The sequence below is a fragment of the Brettanomyces bruxellensis genome, chromosome 5 (assembly GCF_011074885.1).
Source record: "Brettanomyces bruxellensis chromosome 5, complete sequence".
Classification (NCBI taxonomy): domain Eukaryota; kingdom Fungi; phylum Ascomycota; class Pichiomycetes; order Pichiales; family Pichiaceae; genus Brettanomyces; species Brettanomyces bruxellensis.
In genome coordinates, this window is record NC_054686.1 from 187,043 (window position 1) to 208,936 (window position 21,894).

Genomic DNA, 21,894 nt, shown 5'->3' on the forward strand with positions numbered 1-21,894 from the left:
GCTGAAAAATAATACAATACATACACTGTATCAACAATGCCAACTAGAGGACAAATAGACGCCCGGCTCAGGGAGCCATTGCCAGTGGAAGAAGTGCCGAAACTCGATATTAAATTTATCGATCCAAGCTATTCGGAAGCGGTGGTCAACTTGCAAATGGATTATCTACTAAGCAGAAAGGCTCTTCTAAATAAACGACTCTTTTCGTCTCCCCTCACATTAACCTTGCTAATTGCATGGCTTGGTGTTGTATACCGGTTGAGGCTCCAGGATTATTTCTCCAGCTTCAACTTCAAAGATGGATTTCTTCAAGGCATGGAAATCTTGGCAAAGAGTCCACAATTCAGGTCTGATATAGTCGAATCGCTTGCTATGATTGGTCTTTTCGTTGGTATTGAGTGGGCTATTCTCAACAGAAGTACCAGATACTGGAAGGAGCAGAGTCAGGCTGTGCCGGACCACCAGCAGGAGTATTTTGGAATTGACATGGGAGAGTATGCCAGCCTCACAGACAAAAGTAAGCTGTCGAAGGAGGAAAAAAAGCAGGTGGAGCAGATGAAGCAGAATTCGGTCAATGTTGTGTACAGGCAGACACCAATCGGGTTTATAGTGAAGAAACAGCAGGAGGACAAGACGGAGGACACCCTTACATACAAGATTACGGCACTTGGAATAAGAAGAGTGTACATATCTGCCGGAGTGTTGGAAGATCTTCTTACTTACGTCATCAGAGACTTGCACAAGGTGGAGGGCTACAAGAATGTGAGGTGCTTGTTTGATATTTACAGTTTTGAGAACTACGAGAGGGAAATAGCTGAGGGTCTTGGATTCAAGCTGGAGGAGAAAGAGCGTTTTAATAAAGATTTGCTTCTCGCTCGTGTATTTGGTGTAGAGAAGCAGACCTTTGTGTACGAGGTCACCGAGAATTGATGAAGAGTGGCATTTCTATAATATAGACGTGTATAATAATAGCAATAACTAATGGTGGAATAGTTGGGTATACAATAACAGTAGTACGTAATATAGTAGTATGCAATAATAGGAGTATTAATAATAGTATACAATAACATTAGTAGGCAATAATAGTAGTATGTAATAAGAATAGTAGGCAATAATAGTAGTATGTAATAAGAATAGTATGCAATAATAGTAGTATTAATATTAGTAGGCAATATGAGGAGTATGTAATAATAGTAGTACGCAATAATAATAGTATGTAATCGGAGTAGTATGCAATAGTAGTAGTATTAATAATATAAGTGCGCAATAACAGTACATAATAATAGTCCTACTTACCACCAAGATCGAAAACCTCCTCAATCTTTCTGGCTGCTTCTCCTGCACTTGATACCTGCTTCAAGTATCCAGTCTTGACATCGTAGAGGAGCCCATACACCTCTACACCACTCTCCCTATGAGCTTTGACGAAGCTTGGGTGTCTCCTCACCACCTCAACAGAGTGCAAAACATTAAGTTCAGACAGCTTTGCGTTTTTTTGTGGGCCATCAGTAATAGCATCAAGCTCATCCAAATGCTCAAGTCGAACATTCCTAACTGGAAGAAGCCAATTGTCAAGAGGTCCGTTAGCCTTATTGCTGGAAAGTGCACCCCACATTCCTCCGCAGTCCGTATGTCCACAAACCACCACTCTTTTCACCTTTAGAGACTCAATGGCGAACTGGATCGCACTTATACATGCCAAATCGCCAGTTGTGACCACATTTCCAATATTTCTGACTGTGAAGATTTCTCCAGGCACACATCCAAGTACCGTACACTCATTAACCCTGGAATCAGAGCAGCCAATCCACAAAGTGTGTGGAGACTGACCTTTTCCCGATATCTCGAGAATTTCCGGCTTCGAAACCTTCAACTGGTCTGTACTTGCCTTATTTGCAGCTTCAAAATCCTCAATTGTCGAGCTCTTGCTCAATGTGAACGGCTTGTTTGTTTCCGAAGTCATTCCTAAGTATTTTGTGTGCACTCTGCGGTGACAATTTCCAAATCTAGTATTTCTTTGAAATGCTCCCAAACGGAGTTTGTTCAGAATCCTGCCCGGAACAAGTATGTTGTTTTTAGCAATTTCCAGATTGCAATTGACGGGAGTATCGGTTAATGTGTGTAGAGTGTCACTCAACAGTTGAAGAAAGCTTTTTTTTTTAGTTTTACTGCTTTCGAAGTTGTAGCAAAGAAATATGTATCAAGATAATACACACTAAGGAGTATTAGCGAATCAGAGACCTTTGCATATCACCCTCGACATCCAAATTATTCGCTATATATACCCCTTCTGAGATCCGGTCTGAAATAACGCCTGACCCGGCATCACTGTATTTGCATGTTATGGCGCTAATACTGTCATCGCTCCTGCTGAAATTCAATAGACAATGTATTCGATGACATAAGCTGCCATACAGCAAACAACAATAAGATCGCGGGTGAAAAATTCTGGCGCGGGTAGGTCACGTGCAGAGGAAGAAAAAGAAAAAAAAAAAAGTAAAATACGAAGATTACTCACATTAAATACTTAAAAAGAGAACAGTTTACGATGTCAACTCAACCGAACTCATCCGGGCCAAAAAGATCAGGAAAGAGCGACTCCCAGTCAGTAGATGCAATGCCAGGGTTCATGAGCAAAGGAGGACCACCAAAGCTATTGTATAGAAGCTCAGTGTAATCTATACTTGTAGAATCCTGATAATCAGTAAAAACACCATTATGGTTTACTTCACCACTTTCAGGCGTGGCAAGACTGGACGAAGAGCTGCTATTTCTGCTTTCATGCTGGTAAATCTTGTACTGCTGGTCGAAATTCAGTCCGTAGTCCTTTGATAGCTTGTGAGAGATCATTTCGTAAGATTTCAGGCTGAGATTCCACGTTTTGGAAAGACGATGAAGTGTGTCCATGAAGGTGAAAAAATGCTCCTTCTGTGCATCTGAAAGGCAGAGAAGAAGCATGCTGCTTTCATCGTTGCTGTTTTCATCACTCTTCTTCGACGCAGAAAGTAGGATGACAGATACCGAGATGATACAAGCATATATGATCACGACGGAGCATTTATGATACCCATGGGTGCCAGTGAATGCTTTTATGGCAACATACAAGTCTGCAATTGCATTATCGCACACTTCAGATGAGCAGGTGTTGTCCACTTTGACAAACGGCCTATTGAGGCACAATTGCACAATGTAGTAATAGTAGATGTGCAGCATCCTAGTTGGGTCAGTGGCCCTCGTTCGGAGAGATACAGAGTCCCATACAAGTGAATCGGGTAGACTATCACGCCAGCCGGCAATTTTATCGTTGCTTTCTTGCAAAAGATTGACTCTTTGGCCAACGGTGAAAAAAATCTTGTGAAGAACATCGTCGGCCAAGACCAAAAGACGCACGATGCTTCGGAGGGGTGTAGAGATGTCGATCACCTTGGAGTATCCTGGAAACGTGTACTCGTCTATCCAGTCGATGTCAGGGGTGGCTTCTGATTCTTGGATTGTAGTATCACTTATCTGTAATAAGGCAGGTCTTCCCAAAAGCAACGAAACAAAATGATCCAGCACAAAGGAGCCCCAGAAGATCCTGCTTCTGATGCTGATAGTGAGGTCGCTCACATTATTTTTAGTGCCGGACACTTTCCAGCTTTTCGGGTTGAGCTGATACCCTAGATTAAACCCCATTCGAAGACCCATCCCAGTTAAAATCCACCCCGAGTTATTTCTACCGTTATAAATATCGTAGAGACCCAAAAGATCAAACGCCTGCATTGCTGGGATAGACGGATGCTCGAAGTCAACCAGCAAACCTGAAAGTGCCATTCTATAAAAGTTGTACGACTGGCCTGATATCTCCCCGTTTGCCGAAACGGATGCACCAATTGCAGCCACGGCGTATACGAGCTCCTTTGAGCAGTATGAAGAACACATGTCGTCCTCTTTCGGATGGAAGAAGTCCAAAAGAAACGCTTCTCGGTGAATAAACATGTGCAAATCCGGATATAACCAGTTGAAAAAGAGTTTGATGCACGTGATAATCCGCACATCCTTGTTCAGCTGGCCAAGTTCCAGTGCCTTGTCTTCTCCATTCGAATCTGCCCTGTTGAACTTTACCGGAATACAGTCAAACACACTTGTTGGGCCGTAAACGGAAACAGGCTCCGTGTTGAACTTACTGCCAAACGCTCTTGGCCATGGGTACTTGTAAGAATTCTCGGTCACAATCCGGTGCTCTGTTATAGGCAGAACTTCCGGCTCGTTCACACTATCACTCGTTAAACTGTTATCATTGGAAGATTCTGGCGTCAAATCTCCTGCAATGCTGCTTTTCCCACCGGATTTCTTGCCACCATTTCGTAATTTACGCCTCTGGTTTACCACTGAATCGTGTTTGGGATCGCCCGACTGCTTGAGTCTTGCAATCTCATCCTCATAATCTTTCACACGCTTTTCCAAAGACTGTATATAATCTGAAGTCTGTCTGTACGCTCGCTTATCCTCAACAAGAATGCACTGCTTCGAGTTGTTCTTGCAGTGAGTGCACGGAAATCGTTTTTCGCAATCACATTTTATCTTCTTGGCCCGGCAATTCACGCAAGCTCTCGAACTGATCCTTCTTCTCTTTTTGTGAGCTTTTGACCCCATCTTGAACTGAAGTTAGGAAAAATGGGCTGCCAAAATAAACACAGCTTAGCTCAAACCGGAAAAGCAGGAAATGACCGATATGGAGCCCAAGTAGGTGGTTGAAATCTGGAACCTAACAGCTCATTTGCATTGTTTATTGCTTATCAACTTCTTCAGGAGTCAGGCCTTGCCGCTTTGGAACTACATCCAGACACCGCTACGGGACAGTGAACATCCGCGAATCGCAGCAGCAAATAATGAAATACCGAAAGAAGCATGCACAGCGAGACCCGGAGATACATCTAAGAAAATGCACGCACAGAATGCCACAGAAGAAGCCGGGAATACTTAAATTAAGGTTATGCCTAATAAAGAGTGTCTATAGATTTTAAACACTAAGGGGAGATATTTGAGCGGGGATGATTAAAGCAGAAAAAAACTACATGCTTGCATATTTTGGCACCACACTGTAAGCAGAATGCGAAGTATACCGAGGAGGGTAAACGACCTTATTTACAGAGTTTAGGGGAAGAATTTGACAGCTTTGTTATCATCGTATAGTGCGATTAAACGGAAGGTGGAGAAAAAAAAGCCAATACGGAACCATGTATAGGAGGGGAAAAAATAGAAGAATGCGAGAAGGGGTTAGAGCGAAGAGTAGTAGTGGATTGCCGGTTAAAGCACACGGTGGTTGCTACGTTGCCGATTAAAGCAAACGGGGTTCGGTATCCACTGCAGATTCGAAAGAACAAAGAAATCAATACAGAAGGCACTTTTTTTTTTTTTTTTTCATTTTCTGCGTGTACTGCTCGGTTCCAATTCCATTTTTTTCATTCCAACCTGATCAAATTTACTTGGTGTACCAGTTTGATAATAGAACTACACAGCCCATTTCCGTCAGAATGTGGGCCATTCAGTAGATTAAACAAGTTACATAGTGTAGCATGTACTTATGCTAATACAGGTAGGCAATACAGGTAGGAGCAGGAAAAAGCATGGTGAAGTGTATCTGGGTAGCACTGCACCAAGTTGGCTGGGTCTTGCCGATTATTGCAAATTTGCGTTGCTTCGAAAATCAACGCTATTATTGTAGTTGTTGATTTATTTATTTATTTATTTTTTAGCACGGAATTCTGCCGGCTGTATTTGAATTGGCAGAATATATAATTTCGAGCGCTTTAAGATTTTTCTTCGACTTGCGAAGATTGAGCCGGGTCACATTTCGCTGGTAGGTATTTTTTGATTTTCTTGAGATTTTCTTGGATTTCATCTATTTATTTATTTTAAATTATTGCATCGCATTTTAGGCCCTCTGTGAAGCACAGCGGTTAAGGAGGATATTCTTGAGTTTTTACACATCTGCAACGATCGCACTGTTTTGACACAGATTGGAACGATCAGACAGCGGAGAACTTGTGCAGGAAGTTGCGTATTGAATAATTTGTGACTTGGGCAGATCCAACATTAAGCGCCGAGAGACTTGCTTTGAATCGGGGATATAATATTTGTTCTTGTTGAGAAAAGTGAAGAACAGGAAACGGAGTATAGATATATGGTATAGAAAGGAAAGAGCAGTGAAAAGCAAGCGAATAAACGAATAAAACCAGCAAAGCTAATAAAGCCAGCAAAGCTAATAAAACCAGCAAAGCTAATAAAACCAATAAAGCCAATACAGCCAATACAGACTACTGATTACTCATTATTGACACCAACTACCAGCAAAAGTGGAAGTTATGTCAAGGAGTGCAAACGTACAACCTCAGGCAACAGCAGCAGCAGCAGCAGTGATTAACCAAACAGGCAACCAGCAGTACCAGCAGGTGCAGCAGCAGCAGGTTTCACAGCCACAATCGAGAGAACGCATGCAGCAGATGCAGCACCAGGAGCAGAAGCAGGCGCAGAAGGCGTCGAAGGGCACAAACGGGGTGCAGCAGGGTTCGAACGGTGGATATTCGTCGTCGAACGGGTCGAACAACGGGGGTCAGGTGGTGGGGCTCCACTACAAGATCGGGAAAAAGATCGGTGAAGGGTCGTTTGGAGTGATCTTCGAGGGCACAAACCTCATCAACGGGATCCCGGTGGCGATCAAGTTCGAGCCACGCAAGACAGAGGCACCGCAGCTCCGGGACGAGTACAGAACATACATGCATCTCATCGGAATCAAGGGCATTCCGACGGCCTACTACTTCGGGCAGGAGGGGTTGCACAACATCCTCGTGATCGACTTGCTCGGCCCGTCGCTGGAGGACCTCTTCGACTGGTGCGGCCGGAAGTTCTCGGTGAAGACGGTGGTGCAGGTTTCGGTGCAGATGATCACGTTGATCCAGCGGGTGCACGAGCACGATCTCATATACCGGGACATCAAGCCGGACAACTTCTTGATCGGCCGCCGGGGCATGCCCGACGAGAACAAGGTGCACATGGTGGATTTCGGCATGGCCAAGCGGTACCGGGACGCCCGGACCAAGAAGCATATCCCCTACCGGGAAAAGAAGTCCTTGAGCGGCACCGCCCGGTACATGTCCGTCAACACGCACCTGGGACGCGAGCAGTCACGCCGCGACGACATGGAGGCCCTGGGCCACGTGTTCTTCTACTTTCTCCGCGGCCACCTCCCCTGGCAGGGCCTGAAGGCACCCACCAACAAGCAGAAGTACGAGAAGATCGGCGAGAAAAAGAGATCCACGCCCATCTCCGACCTCTGCCAGGGTCTCCCTCCACAGTTTGGCGAGTATCTCCGCCGGGTTCGCAACCTCCAGTTCGAGGAAGAGCCAGACTACGACGGTTACCGCAACCTCATCTCCTCTGTGCTGGATGACATCGGGGCCACCGCGGATGGCCACTACGACTGGATGGACTTGAACGGCGGCCGGGGCTGGGACTCCTCCATCAACAAGAAGCCCAATCTCCACGGCTACGGCCACCCGAACCCGCCCCACCACCACCAGAGGCGTGCCCGGACCAGCCAGCAGTATTACCAGAGGCACCACTCGCACCAGGCCTTGGCCCAGCAGCAGCAGCAGCAGCAGCAGCAGAGCCATCAGCAGAACCTCCAGCAGGCCCAGTTCCACCAGCCGGCCGGCCAGTACCACCACCACACCGCCGCCGCCCAGGCAGACGGCAACAGGCCCCTCCCTAACCTGCCTGACGGCAACAGACCCGCTGCCCGGTACCAGCAGAGGCAGCCACAGCAGCAGGACCAGCTCCAGGGGCAGCCGCAGACCACGGGCGACCCCGTGTGCACGTCGCAGCACCAGAAGCCCGACAACCTGTCCGCCGACTCCTCCAGGGGCTTCTGCTCCAAGTTCTTCGCCTGCTGCTGACGCCCCTGCCCACCATTAATAATATGCAGCCCTGCACTTTTTCTTGTTCTTTCTCCTTTTCTTATGCGTCGGTGGTATCAGTGCCGCCGCATGCTGTCTCATCTTTCTTACTCTTACTATTCTTTCACTGAAATAGACTGTGAATGTTATCCACTGTAGTTTATTCTGTATTCTGTGGTGTATTTGTGTGATAATCATTGCTATGATAAGTATTTGTGTGAATACTTCTGTGGTAGTATTTGTGTAAATACTTCTGTGATAGTATTTCTATGATAAGTATTTCTTTGATGAATATGATATTTCTGTGAAATTTGGGATTTCCCTGTTAAATCTGATATTCTTGTTAAACATTCATATCTTAAATATGATATTTCTCTGTTAACTGTATTCTCGTAAAGTATATATTGGCCGACCAATGTAAGATTACCATTCCACTGCTTACTTCTATTCTACTGATTACTGCCAAATATTAGACCACACCTTTTACTTAGACTGCAAAACAAAGCTTGCTACTATCTGTAGTATGTCTATTCGTATTAATAACCACTTTAATATCCGCAGTAGCTCTTACAACCAACTTCACTCTTCCTCCCTACAGCACCACAACCAGCCCGGATCACCAATAGCTTGTATTACGGGAAATCATCAAAGCTAATTTACATATTTCGACACCTCCTACTCTTCAGTCCTATTTTACATCCTTCAACCCCATCTGTGCTCCTCATCTCCTCCAGCCCAATACTTTTCCTCATATCCCAAAACCTTCTTCACCCGTCTCACCTCCGCCGGATCTCCCGTATTCTTGCCAAGATTATCACTAATCTTCACTGCCGGATGGCCATTCGCACTATCAATTTTCATCACAATATTCATCGGCGTCGAATCGGCAAAATCGTTCGTTAGGTTTGTTCCAATACCAAACGAGCAGTTCATTCCAACTTCGTCCGCCCGCGCCTTGTACTGTATGCACCGATCGACGTTCAACGAGTCGCTGAAGCAGATCGACTTCGAGAATTTCGGAAGCTTCAAAATATCAATGTAGTGATGCCCGATTTTCTCTATAAACTTGAGCGGGTCGCCGGAATCCTGACGAACTCCCGCATAGTAATCAGAGTAAGGCGGATAGAATGATCTGAGAAAGACATCCGTGCCAAAAGTGTCCGTGAGGGCCAAACCCGCATGTGTATTTCCAACTGTCTCAAGCCAGCAGTCCATTGCCCTCTTGTTGGCATTGTTATAATCCTGGGTGATGGCTGCAATTCCCATCATCCACTCGTGGGCAATCGTGCCCATTGGCTTCAACTTGTAGATTTTCGCAAAGTAAACATTGGACGTTCCCAAAAACATGCCTGGCTTGTTCGATTCCTTTGCTCCGGCCATAAGTCCCTCCATCATGATTTTTTGCGTTTCAAACGACCTTCTCCTCCTTGTTCCGAACTCGCTAAATGCACAGCTGTTGTTGCAAAGCCTGATCGACTTGCCCTTGGCCTTTTCAAACTGACCCTCATTTGTCCACTTGTTGACGATAAACCTGAAGTATGCCTCCGATACTAGTGCCAACAACGGGATTTCGTAGAGTGTCACCTGATCCCACGCACCTTTGACCCGGAGATCGAAGTGGTCCGGGTCATCATCAATTATAACCTCCTTGTCCGGGTGCAATTTGAATGTCTCCAACCACTTGAAGTACTGCTGGGGAAGAAATGGCACTTCCTGTTTGAGAAACTCAATCTCGTCCTCGGCAAATCTCAAGTCACCCAAAAGTTTTATTTGCTTCTTCAACCAATCTATAGCCTCAACTGTGAGTTTTTTCTCTGGGGTTCGATTGTGGTAGTCAAACGACACCTCTGCATCTGGAAAACAGTTGTGAATCGCAGATTGCATCGTAAGCTTATAGAGATCTGTGTCCAAAAAGGACTTAATAACAGGTTCCTCTGGACTCATTTCTGGTAAGGGCTCCCTATAGTATTTTCGAAAAAAAAAAATCGTATTTGCTTGTATGCTTTTTCTTTATGTGCTGTCCAATTTTTATTACTTACGCTTAACAGTCATCTAGCAATCATAATCCTTGTGCCAGAATAGCGGGCTTTCTTCCTTATATATTTTTTCTTTATTTTGCCAAACTTTCGGAGTACAAAAAAGTTTTTTTTGTTTTATTTCAGTTTACCTTTTTTATTTTTATTTTTTTTTTTGACTCAAACTCCTACAGCGTTGGCTAAAAAGCCAATGTAAGGCGGCTCGTTCACTTTTTCATTTATACATATTTTTTGTCCACTAATGCCCGCTTTCCATCTGCAAAAGTTATATTGTTTCCTGTATCTCCGCCTGATATTTTAAGGTGGCTACGATTTATCTGACATTTTGTAAATATCCAATCAGAATGTTGGGGAGATTGCGGCCTAATTATTTCTCATTCATATTCTTGCGTGCTTACTGAAACTGTACTCTACACATGCATGTCCAAAACTGGACATCCGGATAAAAAGTTATATGGTTGGATTTCCCACCAAACAAGTTCTCCACCAAGCACCGTAACGTTAAACTCAGTAGCAACACATTCGAAAAAGAATGATACACCAAAAATACAAATAACTTTGATACTGAAAGATAGCACCATTCGGGTAACTCCAAAAAAGTCACGAGATCGGAAATCCATGTGAGATATGATAGCGAGTCATGAGCGCCTACCAAAAAAAAAAAAAAAAAGCTGCTTACCAGAGGACCTAAAAAGTGATTATGCCGAACATATCTTTTCATTTGGGTCAAATAAGTATGACAGGATATCGGCGCTAAGGAAGTACTTAACGCTGATGATCGTATCATATATCAAATGCATTTTTTCAAGAATAATGACTAAAATCATATTTATTGGCAAATCCTCCCAAGATTGAAAAATACTAAAGAAAAATAATGAGAACAAGGATTCTTTAAACCACAGAAGCAAATACTTTTTTTCCGTTCAGAGATACAGTACCGAAAAGGAACTTCGATCAATTATGAATAGGTATGTAATCTTGTAAAAAAAATTAGAAGATAAGACATCCCTACAACATGCTCAATTATTTCCATCCTCAAGAAAAATACCAAAAACCAAAATACTAAGAAAAATTTTTCTTGAAAAACAGGAGTTCCCTATTTTGGAAAACTAGAGAGGGCAAACCTAGAGAGAGTCCTCAAGAATATCCTGCACCTAATAACGATATGACGATATTCTATGCAAACAAACACTTAGGCATGGATACTTTTTTTGCCTTTTTTTCTAGACCATATAAACACAACTAAGCTATATGAAGTCCATATTTTAAACGCAAACAGGGGATCAGACTGTTTTCATAAAACCTTAATTGCCACTTATTGTTTAGCCGCCAGAGTTTCTACAATGCGCATACAAATACGAAAAAAAAAAAATTTCTTGAATAATCAGGGCTTTTTCTTGTTGTGAAAGCACAGTGATAATTAACTTTCGGATTGCATCCATTTTGTAACTACAGCTTGACAGACGAGTAAAAATCAGCGAAATTCACCAATTGTCAACCTCTAAACAATGAATTTTGTCGTCTGCCTAATCTCGCGAAATTAACACGACGATTTTAAATGAGCAGAAAAGCAAAATGTCCCACGAAAAAGATCGGAGAACTACGAAAAAAAAAAGTGACCCTATAAGTTCATTCGATATGGGAATATCTTTACGATCCACTTCATCGTGATTTTATATTATAATCATGTATTCGATCATTTTGCCTATTCTTTATTTTTGATATCAGCTCCCCGCTGACAGTTTCATAGTTCAAAAATGCCAACTGGGTGTGAAACATGACTCAGCGTCTAACATGCTTGGTCACGTGATCCGCAAAATAAGTGAGGATTGCATTTTAGTGATCCGGCAAAGTACACTGAACCAAGTGTTGTAAGGCTAATAACTATGTAAAAGGCAACTTTATTTTATTTATTCTTATAAACAGGCTGTGGCAGGCAACAAGGCTTATGATATCAATACGTTAATAGTAAAGAATATAAGATAAAAGGGATGAAGGAAAAGTGGAATGAAGTATGTAAGTACAATTATACACCGAATACTAGAAACAGGGGCTTTGCTAATAGTAGATGTTATGAATATGTAACAAAATTAAGAATACCATTATCAAATAATATAAAAAATGTGCTCTTAAGTGGACATTTTAGATCATGCAGAATCCATAGGAATGAATGCTATATGGCAAAAACAATATCACCTAGTTTCAACGTTGATATAACAAACCAAGCAATATTAATAGCCGGATGCATTAATTGGTCGTACGAGGGAGGGATAGGGAGAACAATGGCAGTACCAAGTGAGCTGGCTAATTAGGAAAGGAAAATAGAGTAAAACAAAAAATATGGAAATAAAGAAAAATAAACTAAGAAAACACCGACAAAAAAATAGAGGAACCGGGAGAGAAGAAAAGTCGAACACATATATTTTTTTTAAAAAGTTCCGCGCTTAATCTAGAATCACCAATCCTTTAATATTCGACCCACTTTTTTTATTGATAAATCCCTGCTCGTTCCAATTGCATTTGCCATCCAAATATTTATGATCATGTAGTTTTATGATATATGAGGACGGAAATGCGACATTTTCCGGCTGTAAATTCTTATCTGAGCAGGGTCATTACTCTCCGAATGCTAATCCCGTATCAATAATCCCTGTGCAATATGCTTTTTTTTCCACCTTTTATCCTTACTCAATTCTGGCTATGCTGACATTTAGATGCAGATAAAAACTATGGATTAATACAACAGTTAAGAAACAAGAGAGCATTTACTGTTGACCCGTAGTCCTGGAATTATCATGTCTATTATTTTTTTTAGAAAAAAGAAAATGTGAAAACGGAAAAGCGAAATGTTCTCGGTCTGCACTAATGAGGGAGAAAGCACCAGGCACTTCCTGACTCAAAAAAATTTTCCTCCATTGTGTTTGTCCATTTCCGACTTGCCATGATGTTTGTTTCTGTTTGTGGACAATCCTCTCCCCCTAATGGCAAAACCTATAAATAGAGGGCAGGATCCTGCTTTCTAAAAACAGGGAGTACAGTCCTTTTTCTACTTATGCTTTTCTTGCCTTCGTTTTTTCGTCTTCTCTTGTTTGGCTTTCTACCCTGTATCTTCTATCCAATTATACCGCGGACTCTGTGAGTTTGAGTATCTGACTCAGCTTTTCGCTCCTATTTTCAAATCTCATTTATTTACTGGGATTTCCCAAACGGACGGACTATATCAAAAAAAAGGATCATATAACTTTTTTTTTTCTTATCGGCACAGTCTTTCTTTCACTCCTTTTGAAGGTTTTATCACTGAACTCATAATCCTCATACTGCAAGACAGGACTGTCTTATAGAATCGGGCTTTTGCTGGATTGCAATGAGAACTTCACAAAAAGAGAACACTGACATCGAGAAAGTGGTCGCAAGACCTACTTCGGAGGATATGAGCACCGACTCTAATACGGAGGGCATTCAAACGGATAAGAGTAGGGCCGCAAGAATATATTGCCGGCTCATGAGGATGATGAATGGAGAGACGAGAGGTATTTCGAGAGTTCCAGAAAAGGAAAAGACACAGTCCTCTATCATGGCCCCAACCAGACTATGGATGGCCATCAATGTTGTCATCGCTGCATACGCACTTGGTGCACTCTCATACTCTTTGTTTGACCTTGATTTCGGCACCTCTGTGCTCACCATTGTCTTTTTCAACATCCTTGGTTCCATTCCAGTCGGTTTCTTCTCCGTTTTCGGTGCAAGATTCGGACTCCGGCAGTTGATTGTCTCGAGGTTTCTCGTGGGAAACGTTGCCAACAGGGTGTTCTGCTTTTTAGCCTGTATTGCATGTGTTGGATGGGCTGCAGTCAACACAATGAGTTCTGCGCAGTTGCTATACATCGTTTCCGATACCGGTGCTCTTCCACCTTGGGGAGGATGCGTTGTTGTCATTGCCTGCACCATCATTGTTTCCTTCTTTGGCTACAACGTGATCCATACGTACGAAAAGTGGTCCTGGATTCCAAATATGGTCTGTTTCATCGCCATTATTGCCAGGATGGCCAAGGCAGATGTCTTTAAAGCGGGAATCCAGAACGAGGCAGGCGAGTGGGTCACGTGGGGCTCGGGAAGTACCCTTGCCGGCAATGTTCTCTCTTTCGGAGGTACTATTTTCGGCTACTCCGCCGGTTGGGCCACGTATGCCGCAGATTACACTACTTACATGCCTGCAGACACTTCTGCCTGGAAGTTGTCCTTGGGTGTCTTCACCGGAGTCTCTGTTCCGTTAATTTTTACAGAAGTTCTCGGCGCTGCATGCATTACCGGTGTCAAGACCAGCAAAGTGTTTGCTGATTATTACGACAACTACTCGGTTGGTGGCCTCATCTACGCGATCTTGGTTCACGATTCGTTACACGGATTTGGCCGCTTTCTCTGCGTGTTGCTAGCTTTATCCACAGTCTGCAACAACATCCCTAACATGTACTCTATCGCCATGGGTGCACAAGCTTTGTGGTCGAAGTTCGCCAAGGTTCCAAGAGTGACCTGGACTGTGATTGGAAACGGTCTCATCTTGGCCATTTGCATCCCTGCCTACTACAAGTTCGAGTCCGTCGTTGACAACTTCATGAACCTCATCGGTTACTACATTGCCGTCTATGTTGTCGTGGGAATGATCGAGCATTTCGTCTTTAGAAAGAGCTTCTCGGCTTACAATCCAGATGACTACAACAGAAACGACCGCCTCAATCCTGGATACGCCGGTCTTTTTGCCTTCTGTTGTGGTGTTGCTGGTGCTGTTCTCGGTATGAACCAGACCTGGTACCAGGGTGTTTTGGCACTGAAGATTGGTGCTGATGCCGGCGATATTGGTTTCGAGCTTGCCGCTGGTTTCTCGGCATTGGCCTACTTGGCCACTCGGCCAATTGAGCTCAAGTACATGGGCCGTTGAAAATTATTACATTTACAGTTTTTTTTATCTTTTACCTCTTTCTCTCTTGTACTGAAATAATTTTTTGCTTTTGATGACGATATTGATATCGAGTACATCTAATGAAATATGTCACACTGGCTTTGTGCTTGCTTTCACTTTGCTTTACTTTACTGTATTACATTCTTGTGTTACTTTACTATATTACCTTACTGTATTACTTTACTGTTTTACATTACTACATTACTTCTTTTCTTTACATCCACTTTAATCGCTACCTTAAACATACCTGACTTGCTTCTCGAAGCGCATTAAAGCCCGCTAAATGTTATAATTAATTTAATATACATTATGCTGTTCCTAGTTTACAGTACTGGGGTGTCTTCCCCCAAGTTTGGTATCTCTTCACTTGCTCCATCTCTTTCTGGAGCTTGCCTATTAGTGCCAAACACCCGGATGGTGTCAAGCGCTGTAATATTTTCGTCACCCCAGTTAGAACTTACCACAAGCATCACCTCCCGAATTTTCCACTGTGACAATTCCTGCTTCAGCTGTTTTGGTATATCTATCTTCTGGTATTGGTCACTTTTCCGCACATCGTACTCCATCTCCCCAACCTTGACAAACTGCTTTCTTAAAGTCGAGGAAAGAAAATCCTGATTGTAGCATTGTGATGCTTTCTTCCTCAAAGCACCAACATGTGCACCATCAACAATCTCGGGACCCACAAGAAGCTCAACAAGCCTTGGAGCACTGTGAATTAGATACCTGTATCTGGGATGGCTGATCCCAACTTCAAATAGATAAATAGGGTCTCTCAACGACATCGTAAACATTATCGGCATACTCGAAGACAACGCTTGCCAAAACTTGTCTGGATCTTCCGTTAAAGCATTATTGGGGCTATTTTGCTCACCAATTAGGTTAATGTCCTGGATTCCCGTCAAGGACTTTTGCTGATAAGTCTTCCATATCTTTCGACGAGCAAAATCACTAAATCCATGCAATATTCGATCAACAGCGTTTGTCCTGAGCCTCTGAACTCTTGGCAGTGTTGTTAGACGTGCAACTATCCTTGCAGTAGGAATAACATTGGTTGGTACATCTGCCTCGAAGTAAGTTTGGAAATGCTGCTTTTTAAAAGGTTTCACCTGGACTTTTTTTGGGATGTTGGACTCGGCAACTTTTGCGGCCTTCAGAGTTCTTAAAACTTCGGCTTTAATCTCTGAGGCAAGCTTATCCAGTTGCTGTTCAATGTTTGTATCCTTCTGCAGGCTGGCAAGACGTTTTGTGTCAGTAATCATTGTTTTCAATGTGTCTAATCTTGAGTTCATAGAACTGATGTTACTCCTGAGAGATGCTATATCTGCAGTAGGGATGGTCTCATTAGATAAAACAAGGGGGGAATTTGACGCAGATGCTGCTTGCAGAATCTGCTTCTCTATTTGTGCGTACCTCTTGTTAAGAGTAGACTCCATACTTAATTGTCTTTCCTGTAAGCCCTGTAACTGCTTATCGAGCATATATAGTTTATGATGAACAAACCCAGAACCCTCATTCAAAACGGTTGCCGACGGAAGAAGACTCGATATGTTGGATATAAGAAAAAGCGAGATCACAACAAGAATAAGCGGCATGCATTTCAACAAATACAGAAGAAATGCTTTTTTCGCAGATGCTGGAGGTTCGATGCTTAGTTGATCCTCAATTTCTTCTGACTCCGTTCGTGGATCACTATCCATTCGGTTTTTTTCCTGATGATACGCCTCGAATGTCATATTATGGCTCCCATCTGAATCGATATACTCAAAGTCTTTCTCGTTATCATCATTATAATCATCATCCTCATCACTTTCTCCTGGAACATAATCCGGATCATCACTCTCCTCGCTTGAATTTTCATATATTGGCAATATATGCTCATCTGCTTCCAACCCATTTTTAACCTTGCGAATAAAAAGTTCACGAATCACGTTTTCATTCATCTCTTTTACATCTGAGTCGTCAATATCAAAAGTCCGATCGCCAACTTTCCTAACCGGTGAAAGCTTCTCATTAGCATCCTCATGCTCGTTTTCTGAATCTGTTACTGGCGAATCAGAGCTGTCGAAAAGCTCATTTGTCAATTTTATTATGTTATGCACGCTGTTTTGTTCACTCATCATAAATTCGACAAAAACGCGTTATGCATAACTAACTCCGTTTTCAGTTACTTTTCTTTCAATAAAATCTAACTCCTTCAAAGATTCACTGACTCCTTTAGGTTCAATTCGATGCACTTTCAATCGAATATACCACTTTTGTTGACAAAACGACAAGTGGGGAAATATCACTTTGTTTCTAATCTATTTACTTGTTTATATCTCAAATTTCAAAAACTTTTTTTTTTTGACTCTTCCTCGCGTATGCGGTTCACTACCATAATTTAGAACCAACTTTACGAAACAGTGCACTATTCCGCAAGGTCTGAAAATTAGACATATATCGATGCACACTATTCAAAAAGTATTTACCAATTAAAGATTCTAGCCATTTTAATCCTTTTTCTCCCAAGGTTTGCTCCTTTCTTTCAAAACATGCTTAGACGAGGTTTGAGGGTCTAGTACCGTATCCGGAATCTTTTTTATTCCAGGAATCGGCTTATTATTCACAATCATATCAACCAACTGTTCATAGTTGGCAGAATACTGTGGTGAATTCAGCTCCGGTGGATTTGATGAAACCCAACGTCTATAATCATCCAAATCTAGAATATTTCCTGTCTGCTTACAGAAAAAAAACACCTTGGTTTGTGCAATAAGTTGATCCTTATCCTCAGGCTTTATCTTATTTGTATCAAGATTTCCGGCATCCACCTCTTTCTTTAAGCTTGGATCCTTTTCCGCTTGCATAAATAAATATTTCTGGAAAACTGCTACTAGGCCTTCCTTATATTCGTTGTTTCCATCAAAGTCATAGTGATGGAATTGTTGATAAACCTTAATGTCTTCTGAACTAAAGGACATGCTTATATTATGAGTGTGCAAAATGATGAATACAGGGTAGTTGTCTATAAATCCTATGCAAATGCCCAGTTCTAATCCTTTTAAACAGACCTGTAAATGCTAAGCAATGTTTTTATCGAAATGAACTAACAACTAGATAGTGTAAAATGGGACACAGATGTTTATCGAAATTTGTAGAAATGTCGTTAACTTCTCATCTGCATCCTCACACCTATAACAATTTTCTCAATACGATATTTTACGTACACTCGAATGCATGGATCTCTAAACCGTTTATCTGAAATTTCGAAATATTCCTACACACATATATATTACATATCAAGAACGCACCACCGTTCCATCAAGAAATCCACCTTGTGTAGTGAAGGTGCCTTGAGAACAATAGATGGAATCTAATGCCCTTATAAAAAAGTAAAAGCCGCATGTTACGCCTTTTTTAAAGACATACCCAAGTCTTAATATGATCTTTCATCATCAATATCCTTCTTTTCAAGAGGGTTATAACGTAAGAACTTCTCTATAAGATCAACATGTGTAAGAACCATTCTTCTGCAGCAGTATCTTTTCAATCCCAATCTGTCCAAAGCATCACCTTCACTCATACCTTCATCAAGATATTGAAGATATGTCTCCCATTTGTCACCCACAACTTTACCGCAGGAAAAGCATCTAACAGGAATAATCATGGTGAAATGCTAATACCGGAATACACCTCTTATAAAACCCAGCCCAGATTTATAAACGGTAAGTGACCTGAGATGTGAAACCGCAAAAAAACGCAACACTTACGATATGGAAAAGGTTTCAATATTTCAGGAAAAATACTAATGCAGTATTAGGCACACCAAAAAAAAATAAAACTAAAGGAAAGCCTGTTGAAGAAAATAACAATACACAATAGCTAGCAAGGAAAATTTTATCTGAAAATTTTTTGGTGCCTCGCATACAAATCTGAAAAATACCCATCAGAAGCTTTATTTAGCACAGCTTGAGATCGAAGAACAACAGGTTTGTTTACCATATTGGTTGGTCACTTGCAAAGAAGATAGATATAGTACTGTATCCACTGGTTGAAATTAAAAATGCCAGAAATAGAAACGGATTGGAAGCTGGGATTCAACTCTGGAGGAAAACTCCTTTCCCACAAACATGTGATATCCATGGATGGAAAATATACAATTGCCATATTTAAAACGCACTTGAAAGTTTATTCACTTGATACGAGGCAAAGCATCAGGAACATTGATTTAGACAGAGATCTATCTGATGTGACAGATGTGAAGATCAGTTCAAAAGATGCCTTGTTGCTATATCTTTTCACGCCAAATCAGATCTTGGTGGTCAACTGGAAAAACGAGCTTGAGAGTGGCCCTATAGTAAAGCAGTACACTTTGTCAATGGAGCAGAAACAGGATGGAATAAAGCACAAATATGGACAAATACTGAAATTGATTGATTTTTGCGAGCAAAAAGAGTCCAAAGAGGATGAATCAAAGGAGGAATCTTCCAACTTAGAGACGGTCTTTGTACTATTATGTGGTAAGCCACGGGAAAAGAAGGGAAACTACTTGCATTCGGCCCACACAAGATACATTGTAAGATATTCAGCGACCAGCAACACTCTGGAGGAGTTGTTGACCATAGAGGGAGAGCTTTTATCTGCTAAATCCACAGATGGAACAAATCTAGCCTTTGTGACGAATAAAAACAACCTTTTGTACGTACAGGTGAAACAAGACGGGGATCAGGATGCATTAGAGCTCAGCTCACACAAATACAAGTTCCCTTATAAGACCACAGTTTGTAGTTTGGCGGTTTCCAATGGCGAATCTCCGCTGGTTGCATTAGGAACGGTCTCAGGTGTGATTCAACTGCTTTATCTTGGCAGTGACGAGCAGACGACATACGATAATCAAAGATTGCTCAAGTGGCATGTTGATGGAGTCTCTGCTGTTGAGTTTAGTCCAGACGGAAGCTATTTACTCTCTGGAGGAAGAGAAAAGGTTCTTGTTCTGTGGCAGTTGGAGACAGAAAAGCAGCAGTTCTTGCCGAGATTGAACGGGCCAATATTTGATATTTCAATAGACAGCCGTGTTGAGCAACTATATGGTTTAACGTTGGAGTTGACACCAAGCACGCAGCATGGTGCTGAGCGTTACTACGAGTTTCTTGTGTTGAATGCCTTGGACTTGTCGTCAAAATTGGACGTGAATGGAATAAGGCCGAGGTTCTCGGTGGATCTTCACAAAACACTACAGAGAGATGCGAAAAAGTTCTTGCAGAGGGCAAATAAAGTGGACGAGGAGTCTCTCACGAAGATTAGACATGACGTGACAACATCTTTTGAAGTAGAACCAGAGAGTGGCGATCTATATCTTCCCTTTGGATCCTATATGCAAGTGTACAACATGACCAAAAACGAACAGGTGTATGTTGCGGCAATGGCACAGGCAATGCAGCAAGGTAAAGTGAGACAGGAAGCGGAAATTGAGGATCCGATGATCGAGCAGTTTGTGTTTTCCAAGGATGGATCATGGATGTGTACGTTTGACGCTTTGAAAGCTCCACAAATCGATGGGCTCATGTCATCCAAGGATGTTAAGTACTGCCTCAAGTTTTGGAAATATGTGGAGGGTGCAAGCAATGCAGATAATGGTAAGCCTGGCAACCATGTGGGCTTCCACTGGGAGCTTTGCACGAAAATTCTTGATCCGCATGGTCCAAATGTGAAGATAGCAGCAATAATTCCGGCACCACGGACATATTACAACGGTTTGGCGTTTGCAACGGCTGATACAAAGGGAGGTGTGCGTCTCTGGAGGCCTAGAATCCCGAAGGAAATATACTCGAAGGTTCCAAACAAGAAAATGCAGCAGACTGCCTGGACTTTGCGCCGTCTCCGACTCGGAAGTGGCCAATTACAGACTCCCAGTGTTGCATTAGCCTGGTCTCCAGACTCTTCTCTCATTGCCGTCGCTCAGGAAACCAGTTTAATTCTTTTGGACATCAACACATTCGAACCCGTGTCAGAAATGCCGCTGCCATCACTTGCTGATTCAAGAATCCGGAGTTTGACAATTATTGGAAATTACATAGTCGTCTTGACGAAACAGAAGCTTATAGCATTCAACTTGCTCACTTACCAGATGAGTCCCTTGGCTGTGCGGATCGAGACACCTTTGGGAGGTAAGAGTTTGATGGCTGTTGATGAGGATAGAGATCTCATATGCTTCTGTGCGAACTACTATCATGTGAACAAATCTGCAAAATCCAATACTAAGGTGGAGATCAGATCCAGAATCTTCATATTTGATCCATCCTCTCTAAAGCCCGTCTCTATAAAGGACCATGAATGCGCCATTGCATGTGTCAAGTACTCAAAGGTTGTCTCAGGGTTCATTCTTCTAGATATAAATTCAAGGGTCGGTGTGTTGAATACTGTTACGAGCACTTTCTTGCTAGAGGAAGAGCGCAGAAAGGAGGAAAAGAAAGCTTACGAGATGGCTATGTTGCTTAATAATGCCCAGTATGTTTCTGAGATCACTGCAGCCAATTCAGCTTCATCGAAGAAGGAAAAGAGCGAAATTGGAGATGATACTGAAGAATTGGCTGTTCACAAACCTATAAATCCAGACAGACTTGAGTCTGTCCTCTCCAATATGGAGGGATTACCTGTTGAGGCTCTGTTTGATAGGGTGATGAATATTTTGTAAGCATGTGCTAATATATGGAGGAAGATAATCAAATAGACTGTTATAGATGAATACGGTATGGTGCGTGTAGCAGAAGGAGTAAATTCGGAAATCCTTGGACTCAAATTTTTTTTTTTTTTTTTTTTTTTTCATTATCTCATTTTTATTTTCTTAATTATTCCCCACCATGTATGCATAATCGCGGGCGCATGATTTGTTCCATCAAGGACATTTGCCCTATGCTTTATACATCAACTTAAACCTTATACTAGACACATTTTAGCCCTTATTACTCATATCAGCATCACT

General features: G+C 42.2%; 10 protein-coding genes across 10 annotated transcripts; 4 read left to right on the forward strand and 6 right to left on the reverse strand.

The window, feature by feature from the left end:
* Positions 1-36: 36 nt before the first annotated feature.
* Positions 37-930, forward strand: BRETT_004106 (uncharacterized protein; the record flags this gene model as incomplete). Its single annotated transcript, XM_041282602.1, has 1 exon — positions 37-930. The coding sequence occupies one exon, from the start codon at positions 37-39 to the stop codon at positions 928-930; it is 894 nt and encodes a 297-aa protein (XP_041135378.1).
* A 358-nt stretch (positions 931-1,288) lies between these two features.
* Positions 1,289-1,963, reverse strand: BRETT_004107 (uncharacterized protein; the record flags this gene model as incomplete). The annotated part of the gene is made up of 1 exon (XM_041282603.1): positions 1,289-1,963. The coding sequence occupies one exon, from the start codon at positions 1,961-1,963 to the stop codon at positions 1,289-1,291; it is 675 nt and encodes a 224-aa protein (XP_041135379.1).
* A 593-nt stretch (positions 1,964-2,556) lies between these two features.
* On the reverse strand, positions 2,557-4,635 carry BRETT_004108 (uncharacterized protein; the record flags this gene model as incomplete). Its single annotated transcript, XM_041282604.1, has 1 exon — positions 2,557-4,635. The coding sequence occupies one exon, from the start codon at positions 4,633-4,635 to the stop codon at positions 2,557-2,559; it is 2,079 nt and encodes a 692-aa protein (XP_041135380.1).
* Positions 4,636-6,347: 1,712 nt separating this feature from the next.
* Positions 6,348-7,937, forward strand: BRETT_004109 (uncharacterized protein; the record flags this gene model as incomplete). The annotated part of the gene is made up of 1 exon (XM_041282605.1): positions 6,348-7,937. The coding sequence occupies one exon, from the start codon at positions 6,348-6,350 to the stop codon at positions 7,935-7,937; it is 1,590 nt and encodes a 529-aa protein (XP_041135381.1).
* A 702-nt stretch (positions 7,938-8,639) lies between these two features.
* Positions 8,640-9,881, reverse strand: BRETT_004110 (uncharacterized protein; the record flags this gene model as incomplete). The annotated part of the gene is made up of 1 exon (XM_041282606.1): positions 8,640-9,881. The coding sequence occupies one exon, from the start codon at positions 9,879-9,881 to the stop codon at positions 8,640-8,642; it is 1,242 nt and encodes a 413-aa protein (XP_041135382.1).
* Positions 9,882-13,337: 3,456 nt separating this feature from the next.
* BRETT_004111 (uncharacterized protein) lies at positions 13,338-14,909 on the forward strand (the record flags this gene model as incomplete). Its single annotated transcript, XM_041282607.1, has 1 exon — positions 13,338-14,909. One exon carries the CDS (start codon positions 13,338-13,340, stop codon positions 14,907-14,909), a length of 1,572 nt encoding a protein of 523 aa, XP_041135383.1.
* Positions 14,910-15,253: 344 nt separating this feature from the next.
* Positions 15,254-17,050, reverse strand: BRETT_004112 (uncharacterized protein; the record flags this gene model as incomplete). The annotated part of the gene is made up of 1 exon (XM_041282608.1): positions 15,254-17,050. One exon carries the CDS (start codon positions 17,048-17,050, stop codon positions 15,254-15,256), a length of 1,797 nt encoding a protein of 598 aa, XP_041135384.1.
* Positions 17,051-17,422: 372 nt separating this feature from the next.
* BRETT_004113 (uncharacterized protein) lies at positions 17,423-17,893 on the reverse strand (the record flags this gene model as incomplete). The annotated part of the gene is made up of 1 exon (XM_041282609.1): positions 17,423-17,893. One exon carries the CDS (start codon positions 17,891-17,893, stop codon positions 17,423-17,425), a length of 471 nt encoding a protein of 156 aa, XP_041135385.1.
* A 455-nt stretch (positions 17,894-18,348) lies between these two features.
* RPB10 (DNA-directed RNA Polymerase II subunit L) lies at positions 18,349-18,579 on the reverse strand (the record flags this gene model as incomplete). The annotated part of the gene is made up of 1 exon (XM_041282610.1): positions 18,349-18,579. One exon carries the CDS (start codon positions 18,577-18,579, stop codon positions 18,349-18,351), a length of 231 nt encoding a protein of 76 aa, XP_041135386.1.
* A 396-nt stretch (positions 18,580-18,975) lies between these two features.
* Positions 18,976-21,606, forward strand: BRETT_004115 (uncharacterized protein; the record flags this gene model as incomplete). The annotated part of the gene is made up of 1 exon (XM_041282611.1): positions 18,976-21,606. The coding sequence occupies one exon, from the start codon at positions 18,976-18,978 to the stop codon at positions 21,604-21,606; it is 2,631 nt and encodes an 876-aa protein (XP_041135387.1).
* Between the last annotated feature and the right edge of the window lie 288 nt (positions 21,607-21,894).